Here is a 13,923-nt window from a genome sequence, read left to right on the forward strand (position 1 = left end):
ACTGGGTGTGAAGAGTGCTGCTGCAGCTCGCGGCCCGGAAACATTACCGCTGATGCACCTTCACTTTGAACGATCAATACTTTACTTCACTGCACCGGCTGGAGGTTTGAGGGTTTCCATGTTTAAATGTTTAAATGTACCTTTTCCTCTTGAACCACAACAGAGTGATGCATTCACAACCCTTTCAGATAATGTGTTAAAATGTATTTACCCACATGAACTTTAAAGTAGTTATAAAGACAGTTACTTCACTCCCAAACTGCCTTCACTGCTGGTCACCCTGTATGACTTCAGATAAAAAAGAAGTAAATATATTTGAATTTGTTCTTTTTGGGTTTGTTCTTGTTTTTTCTCGTCCTGTTTGACTTTTGCTCTCCTCTGTTTCTGGTTGTCTCTGGAGGCTCTTCTGTCCTCTTGATAAAACAACAAGATGCTGTTTTCAGCTTCAGCTGACGTTTCTGCCGTTTCACACTTTGTGTTTATTTCTTTCAGCTTTCTCTTTCTTCGGTTATTATTCACAAGTAATTGTGCTTTACGGCGGACGTGAGGCTGAACTTGAAACCTGACAAGCCACTTTGCATTAATTGCACCATTATTCTTCTTCTTGAAGCTCAGGGTCCTGTTCCTGTTGCAGCGTGACGATAAGTGAGATGTTTCTCTGCTTTATGTTGAGAGATTTTTAGCTTCCAGCAACCGTCAGCTAAGAACACGCAGCTCCTCAACATCTCATTGTTTCCTTTGAAAATAAAAAACACTGAATCTGTTTGGGATAAAACTCCCCCAAAAAATTCCTGACATTTCCTGCAAGTAAATGTGTTCTCAAACATGTTTGCTCTTATCATAAAGGACATTAGATTGAATCCACAGAGAAGAAGGAAACCCTCCATTTTTATAAACTGGGTTACAGGACGGGAAGCACAGAGCCAAAAAACGAATCCCAGAATGAGCCTGAAAGCCTCTTCAGACATGAAATCACTGCCTGTTCTGCTGCGCTCCCAAATACAGGCTGTTTCTGTCTGAATCTGAGCCAAATTCAATTCAACTTCACCGAGAAGATAAAAGCAGGGTGTCAAATGTGTCCTCCCTCCCTCTCCTTCACTTCACTACACCTGGTTCCTCACTCTTCCTCTTCTCTCATTCAACTCTTCCTCCTCTTCAACCAACAAATGACTTTCAGACTCGTCTTTCTCTGCAAATGGCTCGTTATCAGCAGTCAGACGACCAGCAAATGGTGCCATTATGTGTGTGTGTGTGTGTGTGTGTGTGTGTGTGTGTGTGTGTGTGTGTGCTGCAGTCCTACTGGAGCAATTGAAGGACAGTTTTCAGATGGATTTTCCAGCAGCAAAGTGCTGAGTGTGCCTCTTAACGGGACAATTTTCTCCTTCTTCCTCACCTGTCTTTCATCCCTCCTCCTCCTCCTCCTCCTCCTCTTCCTCCAGGAGCACCAGACCTCCTTTAAACTCTTGCCTGAGAGTAGAGATGCAGTAGTATCCCTGTGCAAGGCATTAATCCCCCCCCCGCTGTATTATAGAGAGGAGCTGCAGCACCAACTCACTCAGTGAAAGAATCAGTGATGATGATGATGATGATGATGATATTATGTCCCTGTTGCTTCATTCTCAATATCAAATAATACAAAAATATAATACAACTTGTGGATGTTAGTTCAGCTTCAGCTCCGTCTTTTCAACGTTGTTTTAAGCCGAGAAGAGAGCGAACAGAAGAGCGTCTCGTGATTCAAACAAAGATCCTAGAAAACGATAACGATCTGCGCCACGATGATGAAACGTTCAGCTTCACACACACAAACACAATCAAATACATGAACCTTCACACACACAAACACAATCAAATACATGAACCTTTGAACATGAACAGACTTAATGACCCGTATCATAAATACAATAATCCAATCATGTCCCTCCACAGTGAATCTTTATGTCTCTTTTGTGCATTGAACCTCGGCCTTCACCGCTTTCTGCTGATGGAAACACCATCATCGCCGTGGAAACGCCTCCATAAACAGGGCTCCCCCCCCCAACAAACAACACAACAATAAATAACCTGCTGAGAGATTTCTTTATAATACAAAAAGACTTTCATTTGACTTTGCAACAACATGCAAATTGAAGAGCAGATGGTCCTTTCATTTCTTCTCAGGAACAATTCAGACTCAGAACAATAACGTCACGTGCAAATAAATAAAAAACAACCTGGGAATTATTGTTTCTCAGCCGGCGTTCCTTCAATAATTTAATATCCACCCTACGCCGCCTGCGTGTGGGTTTGTGTTTGTGAGGACATTATGTACGGTCCCCACTTCTTGCTGTTTGCTGTTTGAAGGTTAAGATTTTGCTATAAAGTTGAGGTTACAGATAAATAAATAAACCTTTATCTAACAGGAGGTTTGGAAGGAAATTCATTTTGGACCCCTTTCATTTGTTTCATCTTTTGGTGGGACTAATCTGTTGTCTGATTTAACATAAAATATATGATTTATTATATTCATATTATAAGTTATGTTATGCTCTCTAGTGATGCCACCAGTACTGCAGTGGTAGAGTGGAACTGAGGTAATTCAGACACAAATCAAATGGACTCTGACTTCGGGAGAAAATTACTTAATTTGAATGAACAAACTATTATTCAGACATTAGACCATAGTACACTAAGTCCACTGTCTGTTTAAAGACCGGGTTAGAATAAGGATCGGGGTTCGGCATCTAGTTTTGCTGGTTATGGTAAGGGTCATTAAGTCAATGATAGTCCTCACAAGTACAATAAGTGTGTATGTGTGTGTGTGTGTGTGTGTGTGTGTGTGTGTGTGTGTGTGTGCAGGTCATGTTAGCATGAATGCACAGCCAACTGCTCTCACTGACCTCATCATGTCAATATGACGGACTATTCAATAGAAAACATTTAACCTTTGTCTTGCACATTAGCATATTAGCATCCCTGCAGGTTTCACTGTCACTCCAATGACATCAACAGTCAATTTGTTAAATCTGTTCTGTGATCAGCTCTGTTGAAGCCCAAAATGTCCCCTTTCTTCTTGGTCTTTGTATAAAGTGTCACCATTAAAGATCCATAACAGCCAGTTGGTTTTAGCATTAGCTAACTCCAAAGCTAACTACACTTACAGGCATGCAACCACCCTCATCAATGTAGCTAGAAACATGCACATGTTATGAATGACAATTAAGTGTAAACTTTTATATAAAACATCATCTTTAAACATGTTATTTAGTGCAGTTTTCCTTTTTCTTCATTTTGCCACCAGATTTCAGTCTAAAAAGGCCAAATCTCTTTGCATGCAGAAGCGTAGAGTTGCTCTCGCTTTAGCATTAGCTCTGAGCTCAGGAAAACAGCACTTTGGGTCATAAGGTAAGGGGAGTTTTGAAACTTTAACAATGATACAATACAACAGACTCACCAAATACATCTGTTTGATGTTGTAAACAAGTCCCTTTGGGGGACAGGTGTGACCAGGTGTGACCAGGTGTGACCAGGTGAGACCAGGTGTGACCAGGTGTCACCCGGTGTGACCAGGTGTGACCAGAGCCACACTGAAGCTCGCCTCAACATGTTTACAGATATGTTACTGAAGGGAGATTCCACCATGTTGGAAAAGTGACAACATAAATAAACACTGCAGTATTATTGCTTTTGTGCATTGTATACTTAATATATAGAAAACTCACATTAAGCATTATTTCTATACAGCCTTGTACAATTCTGTGAAATGAGCACGTGCAGCATTTTAAAAATAGAAAACACAAAGAAATGTTTGATATATGTATGTTTTGTTTTAAGATTAGCTTTATTTTAGTCGACAGAAACATGAACACTTCTTGTAGAAAGAGAGAAAATGTTTCGTCTCTTCTGTAAAGACATCTGCTCATTTCACAGTTTCATGACACCAGACTGTTTATTTACTCGCCGCTCTTCCAACATGCTGTCGCGTCCATCCGGGGAATTGATAACTGCTTTCCAAAAAATGTCTCTGTGTTCCCGACTAAAAGGACTTGAAGTGACAGTTTGTGTACATTCACTGGAGCTCAGATAATTTTTACAGATTGAGAAACGAATGTTAACGACAGAGAAAACGTACAGACAGAAAGACAAACGGACGGTTCTGCACACAGAACATCAACAGTGATTCACATAATCATTTTCTAGGAAGATTCCTGGAAAGAACTCTGTAATTCGTTATTAATTAGAGGGAAAATATGAGTTTCAAATTCTATTCTAAACTCATTATTTACTGATAATTGGAAACTTTATTCTATGTTGAACCGAACAAATTGTATGTTCAACTGACCTGCTGTGCACAGATTAAAAGACCCAGAAAGAAAGAGATTATAACAGCAACTAATTGGAATGAATCACTTTAAACTTTTTCTCTATAATCAGAACCAAATTTCATGGTTCTTTCCAGGAAACACTGGAGGAAATTATTGGGAAATTGTGGAAGTGTAGAATAAAGCTAAATCCTAATTTTCAAATGTTGTGACCTGCAGTAAACTAATCTGGCTCTACTGAACTTATAATATTCAAGAAAGGAGTGTCTACAATATGCAGAATGAATGCAGGACAATGTAGTAAAGGGAGAAAACCGAAGAATGATTTAATGTCAGCTGCCTCATAAGAAACTCATATAATGTGAATATAATTAGTACTTGATTTTCAACATCCAGGCTGTTTCAGCAGGTTTTTGCAGCAATTCTTTGGATGTCAGAAGGAAAAAAAATAAACATTTCAAATACATTCATGCACTTTTGGCATCTTGAATCACATGTACAAAAAGTCTAAATGAAAGTAATTCACTTTTACAAGTTTGTAATTATTCCTGTTTTCCCTTCGATGAGGCTTCACCTCGGTCACAATTACAGTCGAACATTACAGTTTATCATGGTGGTTCCCACTGACTCATCATCACCCAAATACACACCTGAAACACCAAACAAGTCACATGTCATGCTTTAACAACTATACTTATCTTTTTATTAAATCGTCAAAATAACATCTAAACCAGGCTGCAGCAAACAGCACGCGCCCTGTTTGCTGCAGCTTCAGGGGACATCAGATCTTTTGTACCGTTAAATGAAGTTTGGGGACTGTGAGAGGAAAAATCAATATCAATCAATATCACTGGTTGACAGCTTTTTCTCTCCACACAATTCACGACGCCTGTAGCTTTTTCTTTGGGGAAAGAGACAAAATCTGAAGGAGAGGAGATGAATGTTTCTAGTCAGGAGTTAAATCCAGAAATCCAGAAGCAGGAGTCAGTTCAGACTGTGGAAACGCTCAGTTACATGCTGGTCAGGTTGGTTACAACATTCTGACCATTTACCAACCAAACCACAGTAATAAAACGGGGTTTTTTATCAAAAACAGAAGGATGTTAGGTGAGTTTCCTTTCATATTTCCTGATTTAAAATCATTTAAGGTCCATTTATCTCATGTTGTGATTGACACTGAAACGTAGCTGCTTCTTTCTAGAAGAAGAGATTATAAACATATTTAAGGTATCTTCACCTGGAACAAAATCTGTTCTGTCTGTTGCAGGAAATCTTAAAACCTCCAAATTTTCAATCACATTTGGTGGAAAGTTCAGGCAGTTTAGGATTCCTTGACAATTCTTAACATTTTCAGTATTATTTCATGAACTAATGAACTTGAATTGAATTTTCTGTGTGTGTGAAAATAATTGTTGGTTGCAGCCCTAATCTTGTTTTTTATATTGGTACACAGACAGAGATGTAAAAACAAGAAGTTGTGGTTTTATGAGTAGTTACATGCTAGAAATATTTCTTGGCAAATGTTGCCTGGCAACCGCACTGTGATGACAAGCCTCCAAGAAGTCACTGTGCCATTGTTTACCAAGAAAGAGTGAGCCAGTAACCACTTCATATGTCAGTGACCATTAGCTGTGTTTGTAGTTTTATGTTTTAACTATAATTAGACAGAGCCAGGCTAGCTGTTTCCCCCTGCTTCCAGTCTTTATGCTAAGCTAGGCTAACCACATCCTGACTCAAGGTCTGTACAGTCATGAGTGTAGTATCTCACTCTCTGCAAGGTATTTCCCAAAACTCCTTTACGAGATCCAACACCTATCAAATCACACCGCTCTCTCTCTCTTTCACTGATTGGTTTACAGTTAAATGATGCTTCACTTCACTCGTTTGTCCTGTTTCAGCTGCATCACATTCAGGAAGTAAAGATACCATTTCATCACTTTAGGGATAATTCCTTTTGAAAGATTTATTTATCACAAACTGCTGATTCCACCTTTAAAGTCAGATTCCAAAGTCTCCAAATCCAACCAAAGCTGTAACCTGTTAATCAACAGCTGATCGACAGCCACCTTTCCTTCCACCACCTGTCCAGAGAGGAAGCAGAAGGGGATCATCCTGAACATAGTGTGCAATAAAGGATTTAAATGCACAACAAGAAGGCAACCGCTCTCTGCTTTGTGTTGGATGCCTCCGCACAGACTTCACTGTGGGCAGGAATTATGCAACTATTTAGCACTGGAGGTAAAAAATAGAGATAACTATTCACAGTCAGGTCTGTGGAAATATTCAGAGAAACCAAGAGATGCTGTTGAAGTTTTTGAAAATAAAATTTTCAGCAAAAGTTTTCAATGGTACAAATTGACCCGTTAGCGACCAAGCTAACTAGCTTACTAATGACCCAGTTAGCTATTGTCACTTACTAACTAACAGTAAGCTAGCTAGGTTGGACGGCTACTGTGACGGACTATCATGCACGTTAGCAGTCACTAGGTACGGATTCATCTCGCTGTGCCACTATCTGTATATCATGAGAACTTTATTAGTGGCACCACTGCAGGAGAGCAGAAAGACAAGATACCTCACTGACTTCCTCTGCATATGGAAAAACAGGCACTGACATCGTTTTGTGTCTTTGAAGGGAAGCAAACACATAAATGGTAAACCGACAGTAAACAGGTGTGACAGTAGACCTGCAGGGTTAGAAGGAGACAAACGGTCCGACTCATTTTCAGACTCAGTCCGACCATCGCCGTAGATTAGTTATCGCTTTGTGGCCAGCGCATGCTTTCACAAGTGAATAAACGTAAAGGTTTTAATGCACAATCCAGCCAATCAGAAACAAGAATTCATCCAGGTTTAAAACAGAAACGTTCAGTTGTCTGCTGTTTGCTTGCTGTTCCCTGATTGGGTGTGATGTTTGAGTTTGCACAAGATGCACTCTTTTTCTACAAGACCTGCTGTTGTTTGGCTAGCTGGCTAATCAGTGAGGACGCAAACCAAATCATGCTACAGGAGGCCGGCCTGGTCTCCGCCGGACGCCACAGAGCTGACCGAGACAAGAGGCAGAATTTATCACTGACGGGCAGCTTCTCCCAAAACTCTTCATCCTCTTTCCTCCACCAGGAACCTCTTTTTACACTCAACATAAACAAAGAAAATGACTTTCTGTTTCCTGCTTTTAACACAACTGAGAGCCTGTTCTTTGCACTCAAACCTTTGTGTGATGAAATTGAACTTTTAGCACAGAAGCGTGGGCGTTCATTGAGGTATCACAGCAACAGCAGCCAACATGACCAGTGTTTCCAACGAGCATTTGTTAATAAAAGAGGTTCCCGGTGGACACAGAGCTTTAGGCTGTCGTTGTTTTTATTTTGCCCGTCTCCTTTTCTTCTCTGGTTTCTTCAGCATGTTCTAGACTTTTTTTTTATCAGTTTTCTTTTATAGAGTCTGTCCAGGTCTCTGTCCTGCCCTTACGGACTCTGCTGCTCCATGTTATCAATCAAAGGGTCTTTCTTCATAAACTGCAGATGTCTGATGGACCTCCACACCCCGACATAGCTGTCACTAACCGACTGACCGGAGGTGGTGTTCTCCCTTTGGAGGTGCTCCCTCTGCATCTCCAGCACCTCCTTTTCCGTCATGACGTGGGAATTCACGCCTGCTTCTCTGTCTCCTTGTTCACCAGCTCCTGTCCACAACTCTCCGTTGGCCAAGCCAGCCGGCACTGCCTCCTCCTTGCCGTCACTGCTCAACACTCCCTCTATTTCTGGATTTCCTGGATCAGATCCAGTGGCAGCAGCAGGCCCGTCGCCATTCAGAGGTGGTTTCTCTCTGTAAGGCTCGCCGGGTGACGCGCCGTCCTTCCCAGCCTCCTCCAGGTCCTCGTATGTGCTCTTCTTCTTCGTCTCAAAGTATTTGACCACGCAGTAGGTGATGGAGCCGACGGTGTTGACCACCACGCCTCCGATGAACAGCCTAGTCGGCGCAACGTCATTGAACGCCAGCATGCCGACAGTAATGGTGGCGATGCTCTTGACCACGCCAACGAAGCTGGTGGTGACGGCGGAGTTGATGTAGGTGCAGTGCAGCGTGGTGAAGTTCATGGCGCAGCCGATGAAGACGCAGAAGACGAAGATGACCGTGATGTGGGGGTCCTTCCAGCCCTCGTACGACCACATGGTGATGGTGTCCATGGAGATGAAGGAGCAAACCAGAAGCACCTGAGACGGCGGCAAAGAAACAGAGAGAGTCACACAGAGAAACGAGGAACAACCAAAGGACAAGGAGGAAGTGTTAATGATGTGCTTGACTGTCCTCACCGGTGAGGCCATGATGGCGATGGCGTACTGCGCTGTGAGCGGTCCGTACTCGCTGTCCAGACTGGTTTTCTGGATCAGGACCAGGTAGGAGGCGTGGATGATGACCGCCAACACGCCGGTGATGTAACCAAAGGGGTCGCCGGTGAGATCACCAGCACCTGGAGGGAAAATCAAGGCAAGATTAACATCGAGAGGATGCAAAATAAGAAGGTCTAACTGGTTTTCCTGATTTTGTGATTTGTTGTATCTGTGCAGTCTCTTTTGGTCCTTGCAAACAATGGTTTGCCCCCTTAGTTACTGTTTTTCAATCTTTACATATACTATATAACCATTATAATGTTGGCAGATTTGACATTTAAATTCAGAGTAATTTTAACAATGATTCATCCATTTCACACAGAAGTAGACCAAAGCAGGCTCGTTTCTAGCTGATGTTGTTGACTGCTGCTAGCAGATATTATCAGCTATAGCTAGCTAGTGTAGGCTAATGCTAACACTAAAACTAAAGAAAAACACATTGTTTAATCCTTTCCTTACACTTTACTTTTTATATATGTGGAGTTTGTCTCTTGATTGGACAATCACTGTTTGGGGGCGGGATTTAGCACATTTCATTCTGAACATGCTCTTCGTCTATTTGACGTTATCATGAGATTCCCTTTGTCAAACATTTGCCGTGGTGAAGGTCAAGTGACCTTGGCTTCATAATTAAACACATGCATTGGACCATAGTTCCTTTTTCTGCATTTTATTTGTTCTCGTGCAGCTTGGCAATGAATCAGTGTTCTCATGACAAAAATATAAAAATATAACAGAAAATAAGAGGAAATAGAGAAAGGAAGAGTGTGGGAGTTTTAAGGTGGGAAAGACGAGGACTCAGGAGAGATGATGAATGAAGTCATTAAATGGAGCACGACGGGGACAAGAGAGAAAGATGGAGAATTAATCCTGAGCTGGGTCTGTACGTAGGCTGGAAACTTACATTCAAACTGAGACAAAACGACAAAAAACAGCTGCTCACACACAAACACAGTTTCAAATTACCTCAAGTGGAAATTTGGATCAAATCTGTGATCATGTTTCCATTAAACCAAAAATTCTTAATGCATCTTAAAATGTGTTAATGCTTATAAAATAAAGATGATATAACAGCATAATGTTCTGTCTGAAATGAATCTATATTTTGATTGTGATTTTTGAGGCATCACGACTCTGAAAACAAAGGCAGAAAACATGTTAAGTCGTGTTTTATGTGAAATCTCATCAAAACGCCACACAGAATCAATCAGAATCAATAATTTAAATGACTTTCCACACATGAGCAGCGTAGACCAGATCAATGATACAACATGTCATCAAATGAGGACAAAGACAAAGTGACTGTTTTCAATAAAAGACCAGTATTTACAACCATTATAACTCCCATAAAGAAATCATTATTTATACATCATCCACAGCCAAAAAGAGAAATTAACCTTTTAAATGGGTCTGGTGATATTTTTCTTGTTGTCAACAAATACCATTAACATTAATGAATGTATCTACTAACTAACTAACAGTATTGTGTGTGTATCACAGCCTATTATTATTATTATTCTTGTTATTAAAAACACATCACTGTTCCTGCACCATCATGAACACTCAGTAGAGCACCACATGTGGATTCATCCGCCGCTGAAAATAGTCCCCAACAAATGCACTATTTCCTCCTGTTTGTTTGATAAAAACTACAGTGGGATTTGTTGACAATAAGAACATTTTAGAATATAACCAGCCTTATCCTAAATGTTTGGTTAAGTTTACACACAAAAAAACATCATCCACCCCAAACTTATATAATGTCACGTTACTTCTGCACAGGTCGTTTTAGGCATTCTTCACTGCTGCTGATGGTGCAGCATGCGCTTTCATCATCATTTCAAAACCATGAGAACATCATTTGATGTAGCGAGGCAATTTAAAGCCACTCTTTGTAGGAAATAATATTTACTTATGATTCACTTTTTAAGCAACATCCATACAAAATGTTGACAAAATGACATTATCTCACTGGATTAATCCACGAAAGACGTCTGGAAGATGCAAATATTCAATTTTTCACAGAGAAAATGCGATTATCTCCAAGATTAAACCCAGAATGATGAATCTGTCCATTAGATTAATATTCTGCACATTTCACACTTTATGTTTCGACCCCCCTCCTGCCTGAGAAACACTGAGAGCAGCGGTGGTGGAGATTGATCCAGGAAATCAATTATCTGTAGTTTTTTGTTTATGAGTTCAGGATCATAAACAGTAATGGAAGAGGAAAATTAACTGAGATGATTAAAGGATCTTTGCAGGACCAGAAATGAACCGAACGGTGTTGAAATGCAATGTAAAAGGCTGATATTGGTTCAGATTCTGTATTTTATTTTTCTTGTGGAAGTTAAAGAGAACATATACATATATATTGGTTTGGTTTTCCGGCCTGCATTGTGTTGTTTCTGCCAGCAGCCCAGCACCAAACAGCAGACAGCAACAAAATTAGCGACCAGCTAGCTGTACATAGTGATAGCAGCTAAAGAACTGGATATATCATTCATTACGTGGACACAAGCACAACTTCAAATCAGTGCTAATGTTGCTCCGTGTTAGCTGGGTGTGTAAATAACAAGTCATGGCTATCTGTTTAAAAGGTGGTAATATGTCAATGTTGTTTTCACATCTTGTTTCTGCTGCCCTCAAGTGGCCAAAACAATCAGTTCTTGCTGGTATACCTTCCTAGAGATCTGTAGCTGCTGCTCAGCCCTGCTGCAGGCTGGAGGCTCCAGGCTACATTAGCAGCTACTGCAAACTCCGTCATTTTGTGCCGCAGAATAACCACAGAAAGGCCAGCACTGGAAAGACAATGATACGTGAGTGTGTGTACTATATGTGGATGATGTGTGTTTACCAGCCAGCGCAGCTCCAGCGGTGGTGATGATCACGGCGGTCACCACGCCGATGGACGGCACGCCGTTCCTCAGCACGCACACACCGATGCTAAGCGTGAAGAGCGGCAGGCAGCGCTTGAACACGACGTACATGGGCAGGCTGAGGCCGCGCAGAGACCACAGAGTGAGAGTGGACTGCAGCGTGGAGAGGATACACACCGGGCCAAACTCCTGCTCAGAGAGGGGGGGCGGGGTGACACACACACACACACACACACACAAGTATTTGTCACTTGGGAGGACATTATGGCTTACATTCACTCCCTGGAGGCTTACTCTGACCTTAACCACGGCTACATGCCAGCCCAATCCATATCATAACCCTAATTTAACCCTAACCTTAAACCAAAAACAAGTCTTAATGATTCACCATTTTTTTTGTCCCCAATGGGACATAAGTCCCCATAGTGTGACTGTGTGAACTAATTTAAGTCCCCACAATGTACTTAACTCCCAAATCACACACACACACACACACATATGTGCTTGTGGTTTAGTGATGCTGTGACGCTCTAAATAAGAAAGTGGATAGTGGAAAGATGGATAGAAGTTGAGTCAGCACTCGTGGTGAAGTCAATGTAAAAATGTGAGCATGTTAACACTGATATGCAAATTAGTGCTAAACACAAGGTACAGCTGAGGCTCATTCGTTTTGATTGTATTTAATCATAAACCCAAATATTAGATAAATTACACTTTTAACCTGATGATGGCGCTCATAACAGGATACTGTAGCTCTAAAACTAATAACTGAATTCCTGCCAGCCTCAGATAAACTTTGAACTTAATGCTAATGCTGGGTTAGCATTGGTTGTGTCAAGAAAATCTGACTGGGTCCTTGTAGATGAAGTTCACATCATATACAAACAAACATGCATGTCAGTTTTGCTCTCATGACCCCAACACTAAACATACTGGTTTATAGCTTACAGAATAATACACTTTTAGTTGGTTTGTTCCTCCAGAAACTTAAGACTCTTCTTTTTGTATTCTTAAAAACTGGAGGCTAGCTCGCTAATGCTAGCAGTGATTCCCACTAGATGTTACTTCTAGCAGCTCCCATACACTCGGTGCTGTGTTCGTCCAACAAAGACGGGAGGTCTAGTTAGCGTTAGCTGTCCGTCTGTCTGTCCAGTCGTACCTGTACGGCCGTTGGAATTGAAGTCATATAATTAATTATTTTTAGTGCCTGCCCACACAGACGTTACACCAATCAAATGATCAGTATTGAAAGAGTCAGTCGATACCAAACATTCCTCTGGAAAACACTAGTGTAGGGGGCGCTGTCACTGCAGGAAAAGACATACAAACTGCAGTTCTTCTTTTAAGTGAGTGTAATTTACTACCAACGACAGAACAAACACACAGGATATTTATACTGATTTCTTAAGTGAATTTTAAGTTCAGTTCACCCATTTCCTGCTGCATACTAATGGTGGTCCAGTGCAGCTTCTAATATGTGTATTTTAGATGCAGTGATTTTGATAAACAGTCCTGCCAATAAAGTTACTGAATCAGCTACTCAGTCAGCCAGTCAGTCAATCACCAGCTGGAAAATACCAACATGCACTTTTACCAATATTGGTGGTGGTGGTGGGGGGGGGGGGGGTCTACACCTTCATTTTCTGCACTTTAAATGTACATTATTAACATTAAACTGTAGTAATGCAATGACTATAGCTTGTGTTGTCATTTTAGCCAAATGTAAGTATACTAAGTATAATATTGAAGCATATTAATATATAATAATATTTAATATTCTGTGATCGTTTCAGCCTTGTTACATGATCAGCTGCAGAGATAAAGACCCGCTGGTACGTTTTACAAAGTAAAACTCCAGACGATGGGTCGAAGTCTCGGGGTCCCTGTTTGGGAATCACCCCCTGAAATCTTCCCTGTCAGTCTCCTCTGGTCAGGTTTTACCTTGGACAGCTGCATGCTGAATGGGGGGATCTTGATCACCCCCAGCCGCCTGAGGGTCTCCAGGGTGAGCGCCGCGGTGCTGCTGGTCAGCAGCTGGATGAGCGTCAGGAAGTTGAAGTGATAATTACTGATGAGGAACTTCAGCAAGATGTTCAGAGAGCCGGAGAAAACGCCGTGCGCAACGGCCACGGAGATCCCCAACAACCGGCTCCTAAACACATCCATGGCGGTTTGCTGTTCGCCTCAGAGGATTCAAACAGGGGACAGAAAGTGCTGTCAGTGCCGGCGGTCCCTTTCACAGTCCGGTGTGGAGAGGCTTGGTCTCGGAGATGAAGGGGAGGGTTTGGTTTTTACGCACAGCCGCGACGCAGCGCTGCTGGACGGAGCAGCGGGAGGATAGGAGGGACG

The 13,923-nt window shown here is 41.6% G+C and overlaps 1 protein-coding gene across 1 annotated transcript; it reads right to left on the reverse strand.

Moving 5' to 3' along the window:
* Nucleotides 1-7,768: 7,768 nt before the first annotated feature.
* slc35d3 (solute carrier family 35 member D3) lies at nucleotides 7,769-13,740 on the reverse strand. The gene is made up of 4 exons (XM_070926385.1): nucleotides 13,516-13,740; nucleotides 11,553-11,763; nucleotides 8,618-8,775; nucleotides 7,769-8,518 (listed from the first exon to the last, which is right to left on the reverse strand). The coding sequence occupies exons 1-4, from the start codon at nucleotides 13,738-13,740 to the stop codon at nucleotides 7,769-7,771; spliced, it is 1,344 nt and encodes a 447-aa protein (XP_070782486.1).
* Between the last annotated feature and the right edge of the window lie 183 nt (nucleotides 13,741-13,923).

The sequence above is a fragment of the Enoplosus armatus genome, chromosome 19, assembly GCF_043641665.1.
Source record: "Enoplosus armatus isolate fEnoArm2 chromosome 19, fEnoArm2.hap1, whole genome shotgun sequence".
NCBI lineage: Eukaryota > Metazoa > Chordata > Actinopteri > Centrarchiformes > Enoplosidae > Enoplosus > Enoplosus armatus.

What these genes read in the sequence shown, in the direction of transcription:
- slc35d3 (XM_070926385.1), bottom strand. Translation starts at nt 13,740, where the DNA reads ATGGATGTGTTTAGGAGCCGGTTGTTGGGGATCTCCGTGGCCGTTGCG. An exon ending in TCAGCATGCAGCTGTCCAAG is followed by an intron (nt 11,764 to 13,515) that starts GTAAAACCTGAC and finishes CTCTCTGAGCAG; the next exon opens with GAGTTTGGCCCGGTGTGTAT. An exon ending in TCGCCATCATGGCCTCACCG is followed by an intron (nt 8,519 to 8,617) that starts GTGAGGACAGTC and finishes CCGCCGTCTCAG; the next exon opens with GTGCTTCTGGTTTGCTCCTT.